Raw genomic sequence first — 17,920 nt, 5'->3', positions numbered from 1 at the left:
CATGACGCCCCTTTAGCTCCTGACCTTGTCACATGACGCCCCTTTAGCTCCTGACCTTGTCACATGACGCCCCTTTAGCTCCTGACCTTGTCACATGACGCCCCTTTAGCTCCTGAAACTGTCACATGACGCCCCTCTAGTTCCTGACCCTGTCGCACGACGGCCCGCTAGTTCCTGACCCTGTCACACGACGCCCCTCTAGTTCCTGACCCACGACGCCCCTCATGCTCCTGACCCTGTCACACGTTGGCCCCTAGCTCCTAACCCACGACGCCCCTCTTGCTCCTGACCCTGTCACACGTCGGCCCCTAGCTCCTGACCCTGTCACACGACGCCCCGCTAGTTCCTGACCCTGTCACAGGACACCCCCCTAGTTCCTGACCCTGTCACACGACAGCCCCTAGCTCCTCACCCTGTCACAAGACGCCACTCTAGTTCCTGACCCTGTCACATGACGCCCTCCAAGTTCCTGACCCTGTCACACAACGCCACTCTAGCTCCTAACCCTGTCACATGACACCGCTATATAGCTCCAGACCCTGTACATGACGTCCCTCTAGCTCCTGACCCTGTCACACGACCGCCCTTTAGCTCCTGACCCTGTCACGTCTGACTGTACTTCCAAGTTACCTGAACCTGTCACAACTAAATTTGTTGCCTGACACAGACTGCCCCCCCTTTATTACTTTGTGACATGATACTCTGACCCCTGACTACCCTCCAGACCCTGACCCGTGACCCTCCCTGCATGCTCCTCCATGATGTGTCATCAGATTTGAAGGGTGAGGTAAAATATGGCGGGAGAACGTGGAAGGTGGAGAAAAATGGCCGCAGGAAGGCGTGTCCTGGGGGCGGGGCGCGGGGGACAGGACTGACGTCACGTGCCGAACTCAAAAGACTGAACGAGAACCCGACTGTTACCATGGCAACACGTACGCGGCAACGTCATTCCGCCGGCTCAATGACGTCACACGTCGGACGGCACCGAAAATCCGCAGAGACCTCCCGAGAGGACGAGAGACGTCAAGAGACATCAGCAGAAATGCCGTATAAACCCAAGAAAGAGAAGGTGAGAGACCGGGAGAGACGGCAATAGAGAGAGAGGGACAGACGGCTTCACAGAGAGAGAGACAGGGAGAGACGGCCCCACACAGAGAGACAGGGAGAGACGGCTCCACAGAGAGAGACAGGAAGAGACGGCTACACAGAGAGAGAGACAGGGAGAGACGGCGCCACAGGGAGAGAGAGACAGGGAGAGACGGCTCCACACAGAGAGAGAGAGAGACAGGAAGAGACGGCTACACAGAGAGAGAGACAGGGAGAGACGGCGCCACAGGGAGAGAGAGACAGGGAGAGACGGCTCCACACAGAGAGAGGGAGAGACGGCTCCACACAGAGAGAGAGAGAGAGAGAGACAGGGAGAGACGGCTCCACAGAGAGAGAGAGAGACAGGGAGAGACGGCCCCACAGAGAGAGAGAGACAGGGAGAGACAGCCCCACAGAGAGAGAGAGACGGGGAGAGACGGCCCCACACAGAGAGAGAGAGACGGGGAGAGACGGCTCCACACAGAGAGAGAGAGAGACGGGGAGAGACGGCTCCACACAGAGAGAGAGAGAGAGACAGGGAGAGACGGCTCCACACAGAGAGAGAGAGAGACAGGGAGAGACGGCTCCACACAGAGAGAGAGAGAGAGACAGGGAGAGACGGCTCCACACAGAGAGAGAGAGACAGGGAGAGACGGCTCCACACAGAGGGAGAGACGGCTCCACACAGAGAGAGAGAGACAGGGAGAGACGGCTCCACACAGAGAGAGAGAGACAGGGAGAGACGGCTCCACACAGAGAGAGAGAGACAGGGAGAGACGGCTCCACACAGAGAGAGAGAGACAGGGAGAGACGGCTCCACACAGAGAGAGACAGGGAGAGACGGCTCCACAGAGAGAGAGAGACAGAGAGAGAGAGACGGCCCCACAGAGAGAGAGAGACGGCCCCACAGAGAGAGAGAGAGAGAGAGACAGGGAGAGACGGCTCCACACAGAGAGAGAGACAGGGAGAGACGGCTCCACACAGAGAGAGAGACGGCTCCACACAGAGAGAGAGAGACAGGGAGAGACGGCCCCACAGAGAGAGAGAGACAGGGAGAGACGGCTCCACACAGAGAGACAGGGAGAGACGGCTCCACAGAGAGAGAGAGAGGGAGAGACGGCCCCACAAAGAAAGAGAGACAGGGAGAGACGGCCCCACAGGGAGAGAGAGACGGGGAGAGACGGCCCCACAGGGAGAGAGAGACGGGGAGAGACGGCCCCACAGGGAGAGAGAGACGGGGAGAGACGGCCCCACACGGAGAGAGAGAGAGGGAGAGACGGCCCCACACGGAGAGAGAGAGAGGGAGAGACGGCCCCACACGGAGAGAGGGAGAGACGGCCCCACACGGAGAGAGAGAGAGGGAGAGACGGCCCCACACGGAGAGAGAGAGAGGGATAGACGGCCCCACACGGAGAGAGAGAGAGGGAGAGACGGCCCCACACGGAGAGAGAGAGAGGGAGAGACGGCCCCACACAGAGAGAGAGAGAGGGAGAGACGGCCCCACACAGAGAGAGAGAGAGGGAGAGACGGCCCCACACAGAGAGAGAGAGAGGGAGAGACGGCCCCACACAGAGAGAGAGAGAGGGAGAGACGGCCCCACACAGAGAGAGAGAGAGGGAGAGACGGCCCCACACAGAGAGAGAGAGAGGGAGAGACGGCCCCACACAGAGAGAGAGAGAGGGAGAGACGGCCCCACACAGAGAGAGAGAGAGGGAGAGACGGCCCCACACAGAGAGAGAGAGAGGGAGAGACGGCCCCACACAGAGAGAGAGAGAGGGAGAGACGGCCCCACACAGAGAGAGAGAGAGGGAGAGACGGCCCCACACAGAGAGAGAGAGAGGGAGAGACGGCCCCACACAGAGAGAGAGAGAGGGAGAGACGGCCCCACACAGAGAGAGAGAGAGGGAGAGACGGCCCCACACAGAGAGAGAGAGAGGGAGAGACGGCCCCACACAGAGAGAGAGAGAGGGAGAGACGGCCCCACACAGAGAGAGAGAGAGGGAGAGACGGCCCCACACAGAGAGAGAGAGAGGGAGAGACGGCCCCACACAGAGAGAGAGAGAGGGAGAGACGGCCCCACACAGAGAGAGAGAGAGGGAGAGACGGCCCCACACAGAGAGAGAGAGAGGGAGAGACGGCCCCACACAGAGAGAGAGAGAGGGAGAGACGGCTCCACAGAGAGAGAGACAGGGAGAGACGGCTCCACAGAGAGAGAGACAGGGAGAGACGGCTCCACAGAGAGAGAGACAGGGAGAGACGGCTCCACAGAGAGAGAGAGAGAGACAGGGAGAGACGGCCCCACAGAGAGAGAGAGAGAGAGACAGGGAGAGACGGCCCCACAGAGAGAGAGAGAGAGAGAGACAGGGAGAGACGGCTCCACAGAGAGAGACAGGGAGAGACGGCCCCACACAGAGAGAGAGAGAGACAGGGAGAGACGGCTCCACAGAGAGAGAGAGAGAGACAGGGAGAGACGGCCCCACAGAGAGAGAGAGAGAGAGACAGGGAGAGACGGCCCCACAGAGAGAGAGAGAGAGAGAGACAGGGAGAGACGGCTCCACAGAGAGAGACAGGGAGAGACGGCCCCACACAGAGAGAGAGAGAGACAGGGAGAGACGGCTCCACAGAGAGAGAGACAGGGAGAGACGGCTCCACAGAGAGAGAGACAGGGAGAGACGGCTCCACAGAGAGAGAGAGAGAGACGGGGAGAGACGGCTCCACACAGAGAGAGAGAGAGAGAGACGGGGAGAGACGGCTCCACAGAGAGAGAGAGAGAGAGGGGGGGGGGGCCCAGAGAGAGAGAGAGGGGGGGGGCGGCCCCAGAGAGAGAGAGAGGGGGGGGCGGCCCCAGAGAGAGAGGGGGGGGCGCGGCCCCAGAGAGAGAGAAGCGGGGGGGGGGGGCCCAGAGAGAGAGAAGCGGGGGGGGGGGGCCAGAGAGAGAGGAAGAGGGGGGGGGCTGCCCCAGAGAGAGAGAGAGAAGGGGGGGGGGGCCAGAGAGAGAGAAGGGTGGAGGCCAGAGAGAGAGAAGGAGGGGGGGCCACGGCCCCAGAGAGGGAGAAGGAGGGGGGGCGGCCCCAGAGAGGGAGAAGGAGGGGGGGGCGGCCCCAGAGAGAGAGGAGGGGGGGGGGGCCCCAGAGAGGGAGAAGGAGGGGGGGGCGGCCCCAGAGAGAGAGAAGGGGGGGGCGGCCCCAGAGAGAGAGAAGGGGGGGGCGGCCCCAGAGAGAGAGAAGGGGGGGGCGGCCCCAGAGAGAGAGAAGGGGGTGGGCGGCCCCGGAGAGAGAGAAGGGGGGGGCGGCCCCGGAGAGAGAGAAGGAGGGGGGGCCACGGCCCCGGAGAGAGAGAAGGAGGGGGGGCCACGGCCCCAGAGAGGGAGAAGGAGGGGGGGGCGGCCCCAGAGAGAGAGGAGGGGGGGGGGCCCCAGAGAGGGAGAAGGAGGGGGGGGCGGCCCCAGAGAGAGAGAAGGGGGGGGGCGGCCCCAGAGAGAGAGAAGGGGGGGGGCGGCCCCAGAGAGAGAGAAGGGGGGGGGCGGCCCCAGAGAGAGAGAAGGGGGGGGGCGGCCCCAGAGAGAGAGAAGGGGGGGGGCGGCCCCAGAGAGAGAGAAGGGGGGGCGGCCCCAGAGAGAAAGAAGGGGGGGGGCGGCCCCAGAGAGAGAGAAGGGGGGGGCGGCCCCAGAGAGAGAGGGGGGGGGGGCGGCCCCAGAGAGAGAGAAGGGGGGGGGGGCCCAGAGAGAGAGACGCGTGGAGAGACGGCTCGGCTCTATGTAACCTTCCCCATGATTTGTGTTCCTAGGAGCCGGTGAAGGTGCCTGCGGGCCGGGGTGCCGTGAAGAACGGTAAAGATGGGGGCAGCCCGGCGGAGGAGGTGAGTGCGGCGCCTCCATCAGGCCACTAGAGGACTGGCGCTCTCTTGCAGATTGTTCATTGTGTCTGTGATGTCAGAATGTTGAGGACATAGATATCTGGCAGAGATTGTGATTGGTTGGGGATTGTGGCCTGCTGTCGTGTGACTGATGTGTAAGTGTGATCATGTGACTGGCCCCACCCACCTGACTCTATGATGTGACCACAGAAGAGCAAGAACATGAGGCAAGATATACACAAGGCTCGTTATATCCGGCATCTCTGGAGCAGCCGGGAGGGACCGTCCATGGTGTCCTAGAGGGACCCTCATGTGTCCGACACAGGATCTAGGAAGGGATGATCACAGCACGGACCAGAAGCCTACAAAAATCTGACACCTCCTGTTCTGAAGAGATCACTTCTCAGCAATCGTAGATCTCATTATTATGCGTGGGTTGGGTCAGGAGACCTCTAATCATCATAACAAGCTGTGGTTATGAATTATCACAAAGAGGAGGAGTCAGAAATCATTTTATCATAGGCCGATGGTGCTAGAGGTTGAATCCTCATCATAAGAGGTTGGGGTCATCAATTGTCTCATAAGATGATGGGTCAGGGGTGATCTCATTATCATAATAAGGAGGAGACATACCATTATCGAGGGGGTGTGGTCAGGAGTCTCCTCCTTATCATGGGTAGTGAGGCCATGGTGGGATAACACTGTCTCTATCATTAGGCATTGTCAGGAGTCATTTCCCAGGAGGGGGCGTGGTCTGGGATGGGGGAGGATGGCTCCACTGTCATCAGGGGGCATGGTCAGGTGTCATCAATCATCGGGGTGTGGCCAGGAGTCATCATAAGGGTGCACGACCATGAGTTATCAGTTATGAAGGGGTGTGTTCAGGAGGCATCTGATATAAGGTGGCCTCACCCTGAGTTATCTGTCATGAGGGGGCGTGACAGGGAGGCATCTGTCATGAGGGAGCGTGACAGGTAGGCATCTGTCATGAGGGGGCGTGACAGGGAGGCATCTGTCATGAGGGGGCGTGACAGGGAGGCATCTGTCATGAGGGGGCGTGACAGGGAGGCATCTGTCATGAGGGGGCGTGACAGGGAGGCATCTGTCATGAGGGGGCGTGACAGGGAAGCATCTGTCATGAGGGGGCGTGACGGGGAGGCATCTGTCATGAGGGGGCGTGACGGGGAGGCATCTGTCGTGAGGGGGCGTGACGGGGAGGCATCTGTCGTGAGGGGGCGTGACGGGGAGGCATCTGTCGTGAGGGGGCGTGACGGGGAGGCATCTGTCGTGAGGGGGCGTGACGGGGAGGCATCTGTCGTGAGGGGGCGTGACGGGGAGGCATCTGTCGTGAGGGGGCGTGACGGGGAGGCATCTGTCGTGAGGGGGCGTGACGGGGAGGCATCTGTCGTGAGGGGGCGTGACGGGGAGGCATCTGTCGTGAGGGGGCGTGACGGGGAGGCATCTGTCGTGAGGGGGCGTGACGGGGAGGCATCTGTCGTGAGGGGGCGTGACGGGGAGGCATCTGTCGTGAGGGGGCGTGACGGGGAGGCATCTGTCGTGAGGGGGCGTGACGGGGAGGCATCTGTCGTGAGGGGGCGTGACGGGGAGGCATCTGTCGTGAGGGGGCGTGACGGGGAGGCATCTGTCGTGAGGGGGCGTGACGGGGAGGCATCTGTCGTGAGGGGGCGTGACGGGGAGGCATCTGTCGTGAGGGGGCGTGACGGGGAGGCATCTGTCGTGAGGGGGCGTGACGGGGAGGCATCTGTCGTGAGGGGGCGTGACGGGGAGGCATCTGTCGTGAGGGGGCGTGACGGGGAGGCATCTGTCGTGAGGGGGCGTGACGGGGAGGCATCTGTCGTGAGGGGGCGTGACGGGGAGGCATCTGTCGTGAGGGGGCGTGACGGGGAGGCATCTGTCGTGAGGGGGCGTGACGGGGAGGCATCTGTCGTGAGGGGGCGTGACGGGGAGGCATCTGTCGTGAGGGGGCGTGACGGGGAGGCATCTGTCGTGAGGGGGCGTGACGGGGAGGCATCTGTCGTGAGGGGGCGTGACGGGGAGGCATCTGTCGTGAGGGGGCGTGACGGGGAGGCATCTGTCGTGAGGGGGCGTGACGGGGAGGCATCTGTCGTGAGGGGGCGTGACGGGGAGGCATCTGTCGTGAGGGGGCGTGACGGGGAGGCATCTGTCGTGAGGGGGCGTGACGGGGAGGCATCTGTCGTGAGGGGGCGTGACGGGGAGGCATCTGTCGTGAGGGGGCGTGACGGGGAGGCATCTGTCGTGAGGGGGCGTGACGGGGAGGCATCTGTCGTGAGGGGGCGTGACGGGGAGGCATCTGTCGTGAGGGGGCGTGACGGGGAGGCATCTGTCGTGAGGGGGCGTGACGGGGAGGCATCTGTCGTGAGGGGGCGTGACGGGTAGGCATCTGTCATGAGGGGGCGTGACAGGTAGGCATCTGTCATGAGGGGGCGTGACGGGTAGGCATCTGTCATGAGGGGGCGTGACGGGTAGGCATCTGTCATGAGGGGGCGTGACGGGTAGGCATCTGTCATGAGGGGGCGTGACGGGTAGGCATCTGTCATGAGGGGGCGTGACGGGGAGGCATCTGTCATGAGGGGGCGTGACGGGGAGGCATCTGTCATGAGGGGGCGTGTCGGGGGGCATCTGTCATGAGGGGGCGTGACGGGGAGGCATCTGTCATGAGGGGGCGTGACGGGGAGGCATCTGTCATGAGGGGGCGTGACGGGGAGGCATCTGTCATGAGGGGGCGTGACGGGGAGGCATCTGTCATGAGGGGGCGTGACGGGGGGGCATCTGTCATGAGGGGGCGTGTCGGGGGCATCTGGGTGGTCAAGCCCCCACCCCTGCTGGGCCATTAACCTCATCTGTCCCGCAGTGTTACAATCCCTCTGACTCATCCTGTAGCTGAGTTCCTTGTGTATCATCTCCTGACCTCAGAGCGCCCTTGGTATAATTAGACGATGTCCCTGGAGGCTCCTGGGACCGAGGACAGGAAAACGTTCTATGGAATTTTCTACAAGTTTCTAGAAGTATCTTCCACAGATCTCGTCTCATTTCTTGCTGAATCACAATTTCCCCTCCATGTTCACAATTATATTACTAAACCTCTACCCTACAGACTGCAGCCAATGTTATGTACTGTGCCTGGTGTAACACTGGCTGCACAGAGCACAGCAGTGTGAGGTCTGATTACACATCTCTCCAGGGACAATACATAACACTGGCTGCAGAGAGCACAGAGCACAGCAGTGTGAGGTCTGATTACACATCTCTCCAGGGACAGTACATAACATTGGCTGCAGAGAGCACAGAGCACAGCAGTGTGAGGTCTGATTACACATCTCTCCAGGGACACTATATAACACTGGCTGCAGAAAGCACAGAGCACAGCAGTGTGAGGTCTGATTACACATCTCTCCAGGGACAATACATAACACTGGCTGCAGAGAGCACAGAGCACAGCATTGTGAGGTCTGATTACACATCTCTCCAGGGACAATACATAACACTGGCTGCAGAGAGCACAGAGCACAGCAGTGTGAGGTATGATTACACATCTCTCCAGGGACAATACATAACACTGGCTGCAGAAAGCACAGAGCACAGCAGTGTGAGGTCTGATTACACATCTCTCCAGGGACAGTACATAACACTGGCTGCAGAGAGCACAGCAGTGTGAGGTCTGATTACACATCTCTCCAGGGACAATACATAACACTGGCTGCAGAGAGCACAGAGCACAGCAGTGTGAGGTCTGATTACACATCTCTCCAGGGACAATACATAACACTGGCTGCAGAGAGCACAGAGCACAGCAGTGTGAGGTCTGATTACACATCTCTCCAGGGACAATACATAACACTGGCTGCAGAGAGCACAGAGCACAGCAGTGTGAGGTCTGATTACACATCTCTCCAGGGACAGTACATAACACTGGCTGCACAGAGCACAGCAGTGTGAGGTCTGATTACACATCTCTCCAGGGACAATACATAACACTGGCTGCAGAGAGCACAGAGCACAGCAGTGTGAGGTCTGATTACACATCTCTCCAGGGACAATACATAACACTATACCTGGTTTCCTGTGACATTGTGTCTCTGTGATATGTGGTCGGTGCTGGTGTCAGGAGTATGTGATAAGGGACCTGGCGGCTTATAATAACCTTGTGCATGTCATGTGTCTGCAGGCTCAGCAGGGGGTGAACAAGCGCCCCAGCCCCAGTGCTCCGCCCCCAACTCAGCTAAACAAGATCCAATATGGCGGCGGGGGTCAGGTGGTGAAGCGGGAGCGGAGGCAGAGCTCATCTAGATTCAGCCTCAGCAAGAACAGAGAACTCCACAAACTCCCACCGCTAAAAGGTGAGACTCAGCAATGTCCGTACACATCGGACATCACGGGTGGTAAGTGATGACACGGGGGGGGGGGGGGGGCAAGTAATGACATCACGGGTGGTAAGTGATGACATCACGGGTGCAAGGAGAGGGGCGACAGCCCCGCGGGCACGAGGAGAGGGACAGCGGGTTTAGCTGGAGATCTCTGAGCAGTTTTCAGCAGCTTATGACTTCCTTCTCTTGTCTCGCTCCACAGACTGCCCCCCGGGGGAGGAGCGGGAGACCCTGTTTGTCCAGAAGATTCGTCAGTGCGGGGTCCTCTTTGACTTTGTGTCGGACCCTCTCAGCGACCTGAAGTACAAGGAGGTGAAGAGGGCAGCGCTCAGCGAGATGGTGGAGTACATCACACACAGCCGTGACGTGCTGACCGACTGCATCTACCCCGAGGCCGTGTACATGGTGAGAGACCCCAGCCCTCGCTGTTATCTGCAGCACAGAGCACTTCAGGACAGTGCTGGGTCCTAACTCCTGCCTTGCGCTTGTCAGTTCTCAGTGAATTTGTTCCGGCCGCTCCCGCCCTCTTCTAACCCCAGCGGAGCAGAGTTTGACCCGGAGGAGGACGAGCCTACGCTGGAGGCGGCGTGGCCCCATCTACAGGTAAGGGCGTCCTTCTATATGTAACCCGTGTGCTGTATTCATGGAGGGGTCTCCTCCTCGGACCCTCGCTCATCGCTTCTATTTTCTCACGTCCCGCAGCTGGTTTACGAGTTTTTCCTCAGATTCCTGGAGTCTCCCGACTTCCAGCCCAACGTGGCCAAGAAATACATTGACCAGAAGTTTGTGCTGTCGGTAAGAGCCGGGCCTCATGTGATTGGGTGCGGTGGAGACCCCCCATGTGTGTGACATATGCGCCCCCCCTCACTTGTCTCCTCAGCTCCTTGATCTGTTTGACAGTGAAGACCCCAGAGAGCGAGATTTCCTGAAGACAATCCTGCATCGGATTTATGGAAAGTTCCTGGGACTACGAGCGTATATAAGGCGGCACATTAATAACATCTTCTACAGGTGCGACAAGCCCCCTCCCCTTATACCGGTGACCTCCGTAGTCACCCATAGCAGCCAATCAGCTTCTAGCTCTGCCTTTACACCCCCTGTTAAATAAAAACCCAGATTTGGCTAAAAAAAAAAACCCCTACAGAAATAAACATGGCGACCTGATTGGTTGCAATAGGTAATTTTGCCGATTTGATGTCATCAGTGGTGGGCGTGGTCACTTCCTGTCATGTGATTTTCCTTAGGTTTATTTACGAGACAGAACATCACAACGGGATCGCTGAACTCCTGGAGATTCTCGGCAGGTACGGCGGTCTCCAGCCCCGGTCTCTGTGGGGGTCGCTCTCTAGATGACCCCAGCGGGTGACCTTGTCTCTTTACATTCTCGTTGCAGTATTATTAATGGCTTCGCACTTCCCCTGAAGGAAGAGCACAAGATGTTCCTGATCCGAGTGCTGCTCCCCCTGCACAAGGCCAAGTCTCTGAGCGTCTACCACCCTCAGGTACCTGTCATGGCGGCAGTAGGGTATGTCTCAGTCCTGTGGGTGGTCAAACCCGTACCCTGGGGCAGAGGCTCAGCGTGCAAATGGATGTTAGAGGATGTGAATTAGTTCGACATCTCCATACTTTGGGGTGGGGAAGGGGGACGGGCTTCATATAATCTATAGAAGGGCAGGAGCTCAGGATGACCAGGTCATGTGCCACTGCCCCCTGCTGGTTGTATTACATCCCAGCTCTATAACCTCCTCCTGTCTCTCTCTTCCGGCAGCTGGCGTACTGCGTGGTGCAATTCCTGGAGAAGGACAGTACCCTGACCGAACCGGTGAGTACTGGGGATCATGGGGACTCCGGGGGAGGGTCTCTAATACCATGCCAGGGAGCGCCCACATCTGTACAATCCAGAACTATGTCTCATCCATAAGAGCAGTGCAATCCTACAGCCATAGTATAAGAGTGCCTGTGGGCACCATAATCTATAGGGCCAGAGACCTGCAACTCTGATCCACTTCCCTTAAATAAAAGCTGAGCTGCAGTACCCCGGCACCACCACTATACATAGGACGGAGCCTTCTGCTTCTGGGGCCTTCTATGTGTGCACTAGGAGTAAACAGAGGGGTGGGTGTGGGCTGTCAGATACAGATCACATGACCCTCTATTACAATGTGTCCCTCAGGTCATCTCCGGCCTCCTGCGCTTCTGGCCTCGGACCCACAGCCCCAAGGAGGTCATGTTTCTCAATGAACTGGAAGAGATCTTGGACGTGATGGAGCCTTCAGAGTTCACCAAGATCATGGAGCCCCTGTTCAGACAACTGGCGCAGTGCGTGTCCAGCCCCCACTTCCAGGTACTGTACAGCATATTGTAGGGCAAAGGCATGTCTGTCTAATCAGCCGGTGCGGTCCCCCAGCGTCTGTCTAATCAGCCGGCGCGGTCCCCCAGCGTCTGTCTAATCAGCCGGCGCGGTCCCCCAGCGTCTGTCTAATCAGCCGGCGCAGTCACCCAGCGTCTGTCTAATCAGCCGGCGCGGTCCCCCAGCGTCTGTCTAATCAGCCGGCGCGGTCCCCCAGCGTCTGTCTAATCAGCCGGCGCGGTCCCCCAGCGTCTGTCTAATCAGCCGGTGTGGTCACCCAGCGTCTGTCTAATCAGCCGGCGCGGTCCCCCAGCGTCTGTCTAATCAGCCGGTGTGGTCACCCAGTGTCTGTCTAATCAGCCGGCGCGGTCAGACATGCAGTTCGGCAGGTCAGTCTGTGATTGGATGTGGTCAGGGGGAAGCGAGGTCACACGGTCTATGTGGTGGCTTGGATTGTAGCGACGTTTCGGGGGGATTCATTGCTTTGCATGGATCGCTGCTCCTCACCATGGACTGTCCTAAGGCTTTTTGTTTCCTTGTTGCAGGTGGCGGAGCGGGCGCTCTACTACTGGAATAATGAGTATATTCTGAGCCTGATGAGTGACAACGCTGCCCAGATCCTACCCATCATGTTCCCATCGCTGTATCGCAACTCCAAGAATCACTGGAATAAGTAAGTGCCGGCTGTGGCTGTGAATGCGATGACCATGAACTTGTGGTGGTTCTCAGACGGTTTTCTGCTGGTTATCCGGTGTCTGATCTATCATCTGGGGTCCATCCTGGCTCGAAGTGTTTTTTCTTGTCCCTTATAGGAAAATCCTATTTGCATATTTCTGAGGATCTTGTTGCTGAATGGTTCATCCTTTTTGTGTTGAGCGCATAATTGTAAAACAACGTCATCTCCAGGTTTATCAAGTTTCTGTTAACTTAGGTGTCAGTTTTGTGGTTTCTCCTCTCGGGGTCAGTCTCATCTGGTGGTTTCTCCTCTCGGGGTCAGTCTCATCTGCTGGTTTCTCCTCTCGGGGTCAGTCTCATCTGCTGGTTTCTCCTCTCGGGGTCAGTCTCATCTGCTGGTTTCTCCTCTCGGGGTCAGTCTCATCTGCTGGTTTCTCCTCTCGGGGTCAGTCTCATCTGGTGGTTTCTCCTCTCGGGGTCAGTCTCATCTGGTGGTTTCTCCTCTCGGGGTCAGTCTCATCTGGTGGTTTCTCCTCTCGGGGTCAGTCTCATCTGGTGGTTTCTCCTCTCGGGGTCAGTCTCATCTGGTGGTTTCTCCTCTCGGGGTCAGTCTCATCTGGTGGTTTCTCCTCTCGGGGTCAGTCTCATCTGGTGGTTTCTCCTCTCGGGGTCAGTCTCTTCTGCTGGTTTCTCCTCTCGGGGTCAGTCTCTTCTGCTGGTTTCTCCTCTCGGGGTCGGTCTCTTCTGCTGGTTTCTCCTCTCGGGGTCAGTCTCTTCTGGTGGTTTCTCCTCTCGGGGTCAGTCTCTTCTGGTGCTTTCTCCTCTCGGGGTCAGTCTCTTCTGGTGGTTTCTCCTCTCGGGGTCAGTCTCTTCTGGTGGTTTCTCCTCTCGGGGTCGGTCTCTTCTGGTGGTTTCTCCTCTCGGTGTTGGATCTGTTGTCTTGCTGTTTTTCCCCTCCTGTGTGGAGCTTGCTGTCTTGATCTTCTCTGTACCAGGCTGCTCTACAAGTAGTTAACCTTTCCGTCTTGGACTCATTGTCCTATAATTTATCCCTGAATTTTCTGGTCCGTTGCCTGGATCCTTCATGATGCCATCTGCCACCCCTCGCGCTTGTGCTTCTTCACATCTTATGGCCCTTTGTATATTAGGAAAATGTTAGTCCTAGTTCCACTTATATCACATCTAATTGCATCTATGCTCTGTATAACGCGTGTACACGTGCCACGTGTAGGGTTGTGACCCGCCTCTTCTTGCAGGACTATTCACGGACTGATCTACAACGCCCTGAAGCTTTTCATGGAGATGAATCAGAAGCTCTTTGATGACTGCACCCAGCAGTACAAGGCCGAGAAGCAGAGGTTGGTGGCTTCATGTTGACGGATGCAATGGGAGGGGGTCGCGGCGTGGACGGGTGCAATAGGAGGAGGTTGCGGCATGGACGGGTACAATGGGAGGGGGTCGCGGCGTGGACAGGTGAAATGGGAGGGGGTCGCGGCGTGGACAGGTGAAATGGGAGGGGGTCGCGGCGTGGACTGGTACAATGGGAGGGGGTCGCGGCGTGGACGGGTACAATGGGAGGGGGTCGCGGCGTGGATGGGTGCAATGGGAGGGGGTCGCGGCGTGGACGGGTGCAATGGGAGGGGGTCGCGGCGTGGACGGGTGCAACGGGAGGGGGTCGCGGCGTGGACGGGTGCAATGGGAGGGGGTCTCGGCGTGGACGGGTGCAATGGGAGGAAGTCGCGGAGTGGACGGGTGCAATGGGAGGGGGCTCCGTGTATGGGGAGAGTTTCCTGAGCTTTTTTCTACCGTTTTCTCAAGGGGGAAGATCAGAGGAAGAGAGCGAGTAGAAATGTGGAATCGGATTGAGGAGATGGCGCGGCTGAACCCACAGGTAAGTGATGTCATGAGAGCGTCTCGTCTGCTGATAATGTGTCGGTCTGGAGGGATCTCTCACACTATGTCTCTCTCTCTCTTTGTCTCGTCACCCTCCTCAGTACACAATGTTTAACTCTCCACCCGCTCTCAGCCTGATCTGCTCCATGGAGACAGACACCCCAACCGCTGAGGACATTCAGATCCTAAAGAAGACAATGGAGACTGAGGCTGTGCAGGTGATGCCCCACACCTACCCCTCATGAGTCTGCATGCACTTACACACTAGGCCCTACTGTTGTGATTCACTGAGGGTCCAGTTTCTGGGAAGGCATACTCACCTGCCCTGGCGCCCCGGTCTGGTGTTCCTTCTGCTTCTGGTCCAGCCCAGCAGTGGTTAGGCCCTCGGGACAGCTGTGGGTCTGATGGTCACATGAGCTCGCGTGGTGACGTCACTGTTCTTGTGCATCACCGGAGCCTCAGAAATTCTTGTGTGTATGGTACCAGAATCTGAGGGAACATTAGACACCGCAGGAGTAGAGTGCGGGGGTAGGTGAGAATGCCTCCACTGTCACCTACTACACGCACACTGTATAGATAAGTCTTCTAATCACTGATACACGACTAGTGCAGAAAACTTTGGTCGTGTTACTTTGTGGCAGAGTTCTGGTCAGTATTTGGCTTCCTACAGAGGAGTATAAGGGAGAGATCCGTCCTTCTTCTGTCTCTAAATACTGACCAGAACACTGCGGGTGCCAGTCTCCTCGCCAGCCTTATCTCCATGTCCTCTGTGGTCCTACTGGGTGACAGCTGTAATCCCAGACTGGTGCTGACTTATTACCGACACCTGTCTGTGAACGGTGGTTGTAGCTGGAGGACTGATGGCGACGGACGGTGGTTGTAGTAGAGGACTGGTGGCGACTGGCGGTGGTTGTAGTAGAGGACTGGTGGTGGTTGTCATTGGAGGATTGGTGGCGACTGGCGGTGGTTGTAGTAGAGGACTGGTGGCGACTGGCACTGGTTATAGTAGAGGACTGGTGGCGACTGGCACTGGTTGTAGTAGAGGACTGGTGGCGACTGGCGGCGGTTGTAGTTGGAGGATTGGTGGCGACTGGCGGCGGTTGTAGTTGGAGGATTGGTGGCGACTGGCGGCGGTTGTAGTTGGAGGATTGGTGGCGACTGGCGGCGGTTGTAGTTGGAGGATTGGTGGCGACTGGCGGTGGTTGTAGTAGAGGACTGGTGGCGACTGGCTGTGGTTGTAGTTGGAGGATTGGTGGCGACTGGCGGCGGTTGTAGTTGGAGGATTGGTGGCGACTGGCGGCGGTTGTAGTTGGAGGATTGGTGGCGACTGGCGGCGGTTGTAGTTGGAGGATTGGTGGCGACTGGCGGCGGTTGTAGTTGGAGGATTGGTGGCGACTGGTGGTTGTAGTAGAGGACTGGTGGCGACTGGCGGCGGTTGTAGTTGGAGGATTGGTGGCGACTGGCGGCGGTTGTAGTTGGAGGATTGGTGGCGACTGGCGGTGGTTGTAGTAGAGGACTGGTGGCGACTGGCACTGGTTATAGTAGAGGACTGGTGGCGACTGGCACTGGTTGTAGTAGAGGACTGGTGGCGACTGGCGGTGGTTGTAGTTGGAGGATTGGTGGCGACTGGCGGCGGTTGTAGTTGGAGGATTGGTGGCGACTGGCGGTGGTTGTAGTAGAGGACTGGTGGCGACTGGCACTGGTTATAGTAGAGGACTGGTGGCGACTGGCACTGGTTGTAGTAGAGGATTGGTGGCGACTGGCGCCGGTTGTAGTTGGAGGATTGGTGGCGACTGGCGCCGGTTGTAGTTGGAGGATTGGTGGCGACTGGCGGTGGTTGTAGTTGGAGGATTGGTGGCGACTGGCGGCGGTTGTAGTAGAGGACTGGTGGCGACTGGCGGCGGTTGTAGTTGGAGGATTGGTGGCGACTGGCGGCGGTTGTAGTTGGAGGATTGGGGGCGACTGGCGCTGGTTGTAGTTGGAGGACTGGCGCTGGTTGTAGTTGGAGGACTGGCGCTGGTTGTAGTTGGAGGACTGGCGCTGGTTGTAGTTGGAGGACTGGCGCTGGTTGTAGTTGGAGGACTGGCGCTGGTTGTAGTTGGAGGACTGGCGCTGGTTGTAGTTGGAGGAGTGATAGTGATTGGCCCAAGGCTGGTGCTAACTGCTGATGGTTGTGGTTTGTTGACTGACGACTACTGGCCCTAGGCTTGTGCTCCTTCATTGTAGTTGGTTGATTGGTGGTGACGGGACCTGGGCTTCTGATGACGGCTGCACCCACCATGCGCATGTGCATGGTGGGTGCAGCATGTGCATGCGCCATATACGTAGAGCCCCATAATACTTCACTGTCTCCTCTATCATACACCTGCTATACATACATAACCCCACTGCCTGTATCTCCCCTATGACTAGTAATAATGCCACCCGTCTGCTGCACGCACTGATCGCCCGGTGATTTTCTTATCTTGCCCAGGTGCCACGGATGTCCCCACAGGAGCAGATGCTCCTCAGCAAGAAATCAGAACTTCCGCAGGATATTTACACCATCAGAGCGCTGGAGTCTCATAAGAGAGCAGAGGAATACCTGACTAGCAGCAAGGAGAGCCTCTGACCTCATGACACCAGGACTTTCTAATCATCCTGCCACCCTGGACATGAGAAGAGAGGCCTCCACCCTCCCGAGACACCAAAACTTCTTATGCCCAGGAGATGCTCCAGTCTCGTCAGTGAGGAGACCACCGTCACCAAGCTCCATCCATCTTAATCTGTTCTTAAACTTTTTATACTTCAATGTCATTAACTTCACACAGGACCAGCACCAGGGGATGCAGGGACCCGAAGGGTTCCCCTCCCTTCTTGACCACATGCATGCGAGACACTCATGTAGAATTCTGCATTTCTGAAGCTTTCTTATTGGTTCCGATCCTGGAGATGTTTTTGGAGGGTCAGAGCAGTTGTCGTGGTCAGATCCTCCCTCGAGGTGGAGGCCGAAGCTCCGACGCCAGACGCCTTTTCCAGCCTCTACCCGCTATGTTCCTCACTCCAGGCCCTCCGCTCTACATCTTATCGATGGTTGAAGGCCACAGGGATCGAAAGGGGAGAGGGACGATATCTGCTCGTCGTCTCTTACAAAAGAAATACTAAATAATATAAAACATTAAAACCTATTTATTGAATAAGTAGCCGCGTGGCCGAGGAGACGGGCGATGGGTGTGCGCCTGAACGGTACAGTCACACCTCAGATCGGACGTTTGCTGCCATCTCGTCCATCGCGAGGGTCCGACCCCGCACTCTCCAGACGGTCACTTGGTTTTCATCTTCGAGCTGATCGAGAGCCTGAATGGACCAAACCTGGAGTGAAATGCAACCATTGCCTGTCACTGGCGGGCGGTCAATGAGAATGCCGAAACGTGAAATAAAATGGTCATAAAAAGTCACCCGTGCGGTTGGTGATTTTGTTTGTAGCTCGGGTGATGATTGGGTGAAGAAGGAACCCTCGACGAGAATAAGTACGATTGGACTCCCTGCAGCGTAGTCATCCATAGTCATCACTTTGTGGGTTTATTGTTCTGAACGGAAAATACGATTCCAGAACAGGGCGGCAGAACCATACAGGTCTGTTCTTCTGTGGGTCCAGGTCCTGGGGAAGTTACAA

General features: G+C 57.8%; 2 protein-coding genes across 3 annotated transcripts in view; both read left to right on the top strand.

Annotated features, from left to right (window-relative positions):
- The window catches only part of RRP36 (ribosomal RNA processing 36), a 233,380-nt gene that overhangs the window by 185,086 nt on the left and 30,374 nt on the right, over nt 1–17,920 (top strand). The window lies entirely within an intron of this gene.
- On the top strand, nt 904–17,702 carry PPP2R5D (protein phosphatase 2 regulatory subunit B'delta). Of its 2 annotated transcripts, XM_072139852.1 has the most exons (16): nt 904–1,069; nt 4,873–4,944; nt 9,149–9,320; nt 9,550–9,752; nt 9,840–9,950; nt 10,050–10,142; nt 10,228–10,358; nt 10,592–10,651; nt 10,741–10,849; nt 11,116–11,169; nt 11,521–11,691; nt 12,243–12,370; nt 13,629–13,730; nt 14,191–14,263; nt 14,367–14,483; nt 16,739–17,702. In XM_072139852.1, the coding sequence occupies exons 1-16, from the start codon at nt 923–925 to the stop codon at nt 16,874–16,876; spliced, it is 1,881 nt and encodes a 626-aa protein (XP_071995953.1). In that variant the 5' UTR covers nt 904–922; the 3' UTR covers nt 16,877–17,702. The 2 variants fall into 2 exon arrangements, with proteins under 2 accessions (XP_071995953.1, XP_071995954.1); XM_072139853.1 differs by lacking the exon at nt 14,367–14,483.

The sequence above is a fragment of the Engystomops pustulosus genome, chromosome 3 (assembly GCF_040894005.1).
Source record: "Engystomops pustulosus chromosome 3, aEngPut4.maternal, whole genome shotgun sequence".
NCBI classification, from domain to species: Eukaryota; Metazoa; Chordata; class Amphibia; order Anura; family Leptodactylidae; genus Engystomops; species Engystomops pustulosus.
Note: the sequence above shows the minus strand (reverse complement) of the source record. Positions and strands in the feature narration are given on the sequence as shown.

What these genes read in the sequence shown, in the direction of transcription:
- PPP2R5D (XM_072139852.1), top strand. Translation starts at nt 923, where the DNA reads ATGGCAACACGTACGCGGCAACGTCATTCCGCCGGCTCAATGACGTCA. An exon ending in ACCAGAAGTTTGTGCTGTCG is followed by an intron (nt 10,143 to 10,227) that starts GTAAGAGCCGGG and finishes TTGTCTCCTCAG; the next exon opens with CTCCTTGATCTGTTTGACAG. An exon ending in ATTAATAACATCTTCTACAG is followed by an intron (nt 10,359 to 10,591) that starts GTGCGACAAGCC and finishes GATTTTCCTTAG; the next exon opens with GTTTATTTACGAGACAGAAC.